This window comes from Alosa pseudoharengus, unplaced genomic scaffold (genome assembly GCF_046254945.1).
Source record: "Alosa pseudoharengus isolate Yale_2024_CS ecotype anadromous, Long Island Sound unplaced genomic scaffold, YU_APseudo_1.1 YU_APseudo_1.1_scf_12, whole genome shotgun sequence".
NCBI lineage: Eukaryota > Metazoa > Chordata > Actinopteri > Clupeiformes > Clupeidae > Alosa > Alosa pseudoharengus.
The window spans coordinates 8,219,954-8,226,718 of NW_027468587.1; the positions used below are offsets into that span (position 1 = coordinate 8,219,954).

General features: G+C 44.2%; 1 protein-coding gene across 1 annotated transcript; it reads right to left on the bottom strand.

Moving 5' to 3' along the window:
• Nucleotides 1-1,965: 1,965 nt before the first annotated feature.
• lratd2b (LRAT domain containing 2b) lies at nucleotides 1,966-3,713 on the bottom strand. The gene is made up of 2 exons (XM_076279978.1): nucleotides 3,599-3,713; nucleotides 1,966-3,515 (listed from the first exon to the last, which is right to left on the bottom strand). Exon 2 carries the CDS (start codon nucleotides 3,234-3,236, stop codon nucleotides 2,415-2,417), a length of 822 nt encoding a protein of 273 aa, XP_076136093.1. The 5' UTR covers nucleotides 3,237-3,515; nucleotides 3,599-3,713; the 3' UTR covers nucleotides 1,966-2,414.
• Between the last annotated feature and the right edge of the window lie 3,052 nt (nucleotides 3,714-6,765).

The following is a 6,765-nucleotide window of genomic DNA, read 5'->3' on the forward strand; positions in this document are numbered from 1 at the left end:
CATTGTTTACACGGTCGGAAAAGGAAGACCCAAGATTGCGAGCGACAATTATCTGAGGTCTTTCCTTCCTTTGAGAGAGACAGGGTCAGATAAAAAGTGAGCCGGAGAAAGAGGGCGGGTGAGAGAACGAGAGTGAAAGAGACAAGAGCGGAGAACAGTTTCAATGGCCGCTTTTAACAGCTCCATAGGACCGTCATTCATTAAAATGACTGGCCACTTCCACGAGATGCATTCAACTGCATTGGAAGTCACTGGTGAAGTATAGGCCAACACGGGGAGATGAGTTGAGCCATTACGGGAGGGCACTGGGCACCGCGACTCCCCTCACCCCTCTGCCCATCCCTCTCACCTTGGAGCAGCAAAGATCTGGCCTGATTTAACGGCCACCTGGACAGACAGGTCATTATGTTCTCTTGCCAGGCAAATATTTCTCAAGGCTACTTATGTGTGTATGTGTGTGTGTGTGTGTGTGGGGGGGGGGGTTGTTGGTGGCACTTCAGGGATGCAGGAAACATTAAGGCCTTTCAAACATCCTGTTACAGTCTACAATGTGTCTCCAAATTCCCACCAGTGGTAGGTATGGAACTAGACGTCGATTTACAAAAACGCGGACAACATGATGAGACAAAATATAATTTTCAAGGTTCAATTGAGTTTTGAACAGCAAAAGGGAAAAGTAATTACAATATGCAAATGAATGAGTTGTAGAGCCATGATTAATCTACATTAATCTAGTGTTATGTTGATCCCCCACACCCAAATAGATTAGGGAGCAGATGTATTAACACAACATGAAAAGTGTGCTGGAAATTATATGCGTAACTAAGAACAGCGTCAGTCACACAGCAGAAGAGAAATGACTACTTGTGTGTGTGGAGATCCTAATCTTAAGACTTTTACTTTGAAACACTTCCCTTTAAAACAACTGGCCTTATCGGGTCTGAACATCTGAACATCTTATCTTGGGAACACAGTCATCTTCTCCAGCAGCCGAATAAATCCCCCTACTTCCCTGGCAAAAACCAGGCTTCCTTGGGCAGTGGCGCTTTACAGATATCATTTGTGTGGGGCATCACTCGCCAACAGTCTCTCCTTTTGTAGAGATATCACGGCACTCTGATTGGTTTTTGTTTACCAGCGTTCCCTGGACGGTGGTGGACCTCAAGCCAAGACAGATTTTTAGCCTCTAAACTACATCAGTGGCCAGTCTTGGATGGGTCAGGAAATGTTCAACCAGAAAAGAAGGGGGAGGGGGGGCAGCTTCCCATCCTCTCAACTCGAAACCTCAGGAGCATCCTTGAGGGGATTGTGGAATACAGCAGACCACTACAACCACCAGAACAACTACTTTATAACAACAAACATCCAAAAACAAACAAAAAAACAATTCCCTCCACAAGAACCCGATGAATGAGACATGAAATAATAACTAATGGAACATTAACGCTCATGACAAAATATATGCTCCCAATATTGTGACAGCTGGGCAGATGCAAAGACGACAGCATTATCTTTGCATGCACATTAGTCATACTAATGAGGACGCTGATACATGTGTGTGCACATGCATCCTGCTAAAAGGTGTCTGAAGCCATCGATGTCTATGCTGGGGACTTAACTGATGGGCATATCCCACCTGGCACCTGATACCATTATTGCTGCATACAGATTTCCATCCATGACCAAAGCCAGGTACTGTGAAAACAGAGCAATTTTGAAACATTGCTGGCATTATTATGCCAGTACTGATGTATAGCCAGATATCAAATATCCAAAGTCCACAGTTTTCCCAACAAGCTGGAATTACTTGTTTCACTAACACATGTGGAATAATATTGGCACTATGTGGGATTAGGCAAAATAGCTTATTGCATTGGCTCATTTAAACACATAGGTTAGGGCACTCAAAAATCTACCATGAAGATCACTTTGCATATCCCATGTGTAAAAACAAAATAAAAGCAATTTATGAAAAATATGCCATTTATTTATTTGTTAAAATACACTCAGTCATTGATTGGCTATGAATTTGTCAGGAGATCATGAAAATAAAATTGAGTAAAGCTTTAATCACAGTATTGACTGAAGCAACTTTACGTGACATACCAAAGAGTGGCTTTATTATAAACGCCTAAAAAGTAGCTAACACCTGAGTTAGTCACTTGAGCGTTTAGCTCACTTGACAAAACGGGTGCGTAAAAAAGTGTTCGGGCTAAAAATTCCTACATTTACAAAACTCTTCTATAGGAATGGGAAGCTATGTTCCAACCAATCAAAGGTTAAGACTCGGAGATAATGGTTGACATTGTCTAACAAGAGTGCTATTGATCATGTCACTATCCACAGTTGTAGCCTAGTGCATGTCATCTTTCAGAGGCCACACATCCAATAACAAACCAACAGCTTTTACTCCATTAATTGGGATCCTGCTCGTTCTTCGTGTCGTCCATGCAGTTTAGATGATTTGATAGCTCCTGTACGACTGCTACTTTGCCAATTTGGTCGTTCCTCCTTTTCTCCATAATTAAGTCCTCCAAACTTTGAAATTCCAAAACGTGGCTTCTCTTTTCAGATAGTTGTAACTTCATCCTGTATGGCTGCTTTCCAATTCGTATTTCCCCACCAATTTTGAATTCGCGCTTGCCAAATTTGCACCAAGCTGCAAAGCACTCGGAGTTTCTCCAATTTAGCTCTCTATCTTTAGCTCCGACTTGCTCCATTGCGTTCTGCACCACCACGTCAGGGTTCAATGGTCGGAATTTATAAATGTCGTTGACTATTCTGCCTCTTTTGCCTTGACTGGCGTCCGTCAAAAAATTGTTTCTAACCTCTGCCCTGTGTAAATGAACCACCTGTAAGTCTCCGACATACACTGCCCAGTGTGGATAGTGACCATTAGCAACAAATTCAATTAAGTCACCGGGTTCGCACTTGTTTAAAAGATTTTCAGGTGAGTGCGTTCCCATTTCTATCAATGTTAGGCTCCTTTCATACACGCATTCCTCTCGGTAGTAAACGGCACACTCCAACTCATTCCCCATGTCACTCTGATGGTCTTCCTCGTTTGCCTCTCTGTCGGTCCCTTCAAGGTTGTCGTCCTGATCGTCGTCATCGTTCGAGAAGATATAGGACACTCCGATGCGCGGACAGTCATCCTCCGGGTCGAACCCGTTCGGATCTGCAGTCGGAACTTCTGCGTAACTTAGATGTGTCAATTTCTCCACCTGATTCCCCATGCCACTGTCCGACAGCCGCGTATACAGGTGACAGACTTAAAGGACTTTGACAACGCAGCACGTAATCCGACGTGGTCAAACCTAATTTTTAGGTGCGCAAAGGTTCAATTCCTTTGGCGTGTTTCGTCTGCATGATGTGACCGATATATCGGAGTCTATAAAGAGGTGAGTTCGGGTTTCGGCAGCTTTAAGTTTCAGAAGCTGATACTGGAAAAAGGCGATCCAAGCAGGTGTGTTACACCTGTTCTCTTCCTGGTCATCATTGCAAACACCAACAGCCTGCAAGAAGAAAGTCACATACTTTGGTAACTGTTCAGTTTCTCAAATGTTGCACAAAATGAATAACTTCTACAATGGTCTACCTGTTCACATTTCTTTGGTGCCCCCGTTTCCTAGTTTCGTAGCCTGTAACCGTAGTCGAGCAGGATTCTCGGAGTTCTGGCAACTACAGCGCTCAAAGCGGCGTTGGGTATCTACGGCAATAATTACACAACACGTTGTCACTTAAAGAGACAGCACACACTCTAAGATGCCGGATGTCAGAATGAAAGTTTGGACGAGGAATAACGTCTGAAGTATAACAAACAGAGTGGTTCTTTCCGAAATATGTTTTCTCATATCTTATTATAATGCGTCATATGTTTTGGGAAACAAAATAGCATTTTTGAATTATGAATTATACATCTGACAGGGCAGTAAACCGTGAACCTTTTACACACTGACAATTATGAGTCTGGTTCTCTAGAACCAGACTCTTATTGCAATGCTCCACAATATAGATAAAATCTCATATCATTAGGCTATATTTTTTAGGATAGACTAACAAGTGTGTGTTTGTGAATTGCGTGTCCTCTAATCTATAATCTCAAATAAACCGTGCAATGCCTGAACTACACCAATGTCAGCGTTACGCAACATTATTGATGGTAGAATCCAACCAGGAACACCAAGTTCAAGGAGAGATAATGAGGCAGTGCATGTAGCGCCTGCCGAGGACAGGTGGCTCGCTCACACGCCCGCCTGTGAAGTCGCTGCGGTGTGCTCTGCGCTGCCAAACAGCTGGCTGCGCGCTGTCTGTCACTCACCCTTGCCACTCACGTTCCTACCGCCGTCGGCAGCGTGCCCCACTTTTTAATTACCTGTCGCAACAGCTGGCCAGGGTATAGTCGTGTTTGTTTTCCCCTCTACGTTAGTGTGATGTCTGTCTGTCTGTCGCCGAGGGGCATTCCTGTCCCCTAAGCTACACGTGCACACAAACACACACACACACACACACACACACCCACAATCAAATGATTACTTTCCCCAAACTCCTTACATGCTCTGTGTGTCTTAATGTACCATTTTTTTCTAAAAATGCCTAATTGCCTCTGATCTTTGTTTTACATGAAAGTGACATGTTACTGTGATGCATGAGGAAGTCTGTAAATGATATATACTGGTGAATTTGGAACTTTTGTGGTTATCTAAATTATTTATTGATTTTTATTATATTGCACAGTTGCACTGCGCAGCTATTTTAAGATGGTTTCAGCTCTTCCCATTTTCACTTGCCACTGTCAGACAGATGGCAGATAGCCACTGTTGCGCAGACAGCAACTTTTTCACCACTCTTTCATGCCTTGGTAAGCCTGATGAGAGTGTGTCTCTTCAGATTGAATTTACAGACAAAAGAATCCCTCAGGGTTACCATAACTCAACTTAAAAACAACTTCTCATTTAATTCCGGTGCAACTGCAGTGGAGGGTTCTGGGTTCTGTTTTCTGTCTGGACTTTTTGTTGTGGTATCACAGTGAGTGCACAGGGCTCCTGTCAGCAGTAAGGGTGGCCTTGTCAAATCGCCTGCGTCCGACTGGTTCGTTCAAAGAGCCAGGCACCAGCAGGAGTCTTAGGGAGCCTCCGAAACAACAGCTCAGCAAGGCTCGTGGGCCACCGGTAAACAAACTCCAATGTACCACAGAGCACTTTTTGTTTCCGCCGGGTGCACTGCAGTTGCATCAGAAGAATTTTAAGCAGCTAACAGTAAGCCCCTTAAGACCCCCCCCCCCCCTTTCCTCTGTGGATTTTACAGAGGGGGGGTATATTTCTCTTACACAAACACACACACACACACACACACACACACACACACACAACACCCCCACCCCCAAAATCAAAGGTGGATTAGGGGCTTCGTTGGCACCCTGGCGTGGATCTCTTTGTGTCATGTTAGGGAAGCGAGCCCATATCAAGCACACCAAGCATGTAGTGTGGCCTGGGAAGTGGGGTGGGGGGGGGTTGTTGAGGTGATTATCGGATGATCTGAACACCCCTGCTGTTTCCTGGATCGCCAGGACAGGGTTTGGCGCTCTCTGAGTCTTAGCCTCTTTTACCTGCTGGCCAGGCCACTTGGACAGACCATGTCTGCCCTGGCATGTGTTTATCAACCTGAACCAGTCCGGTGGATACACCTGCTGAAGTCACCATGCTCTCAGAGCAAGAGTGACTGCTAGGGGAGCGGCAGTTATTACATTACATTACATTACATTTGGCTGACGCATTTTAACCAAAGCGACTAACCACATGGTGAACAGTTATCAAAGAGGTTATCGCCTCATATGAGTTAATGATTGCACTTAGTGGCAGTGTGATAGCAATCATGTGGATGGTGCAAATAAATGGCTTGTGTTTGGAGTCTGTGGCAGTTACAAAGGGAGCTGTGGGCAGTAATGGTTAAAGGGTGTTATACTGACATCTAGTGAGGCAGAAAAAAGAAGGATCCTTTAAACGGTATGAAAGGTTTTGCGTGCTGCTGAAAAACACAGGAATGTGTTCATCATGAGGCATATTGTTTCATACTGTTACTACCTAATGTAATCATACAGAGTACTGTACACAAAGAGATACTTTGTGCATCGCAATAATCACTTGAGTCATGATCATGTTTGGAGGGCATGTTAGAAGTCTGTCAATCAGTCTTTCAGGCTTCGTTTGTCATGTTTTGCTCCCCGGCCACACAGTCGGTTCACATTATCATGAGTGCAGGCTTCTCTTTCTGGAGACATTATTGCTTTCCAACCCCGGCCCACTGGAACTAGTGCAATCACTCTGGGTCATATCAAAGAAAGGCCTCGAGAAGTGGGTCATCCAGGACCTAAACACAACGTGGCCCAATTTACTCTCCGATCCTTTGATTGGCTGGCCCAGAGTTCGGAGTGGAACAGTGAAATGGATTTGAAATGAAATGCAGAGAATGTAGTTCCACAACAAATGTCTCCTTTTTTGAAAGAAGTGACCCAGACATGAGGAAAAGTGAAAACACAAACGATTTAGGGCAATTGTGAAATCTGAAGTTGAGGTTATAACACTGTCACACTTGCTGGAGTATGGTGGGTACAGGCTTTTTCGATGCTCAATCGAACTGTATGTATTCTCAGTGCCAGGGTCACTGTTGGTCATTTAAGCATGTGAAACCTTTGCTGATATGCAAAGAATCCTTACATTTGTTATTAATCTTTCAGAACGTTTGAAGGTGGAAATTGATATGCAA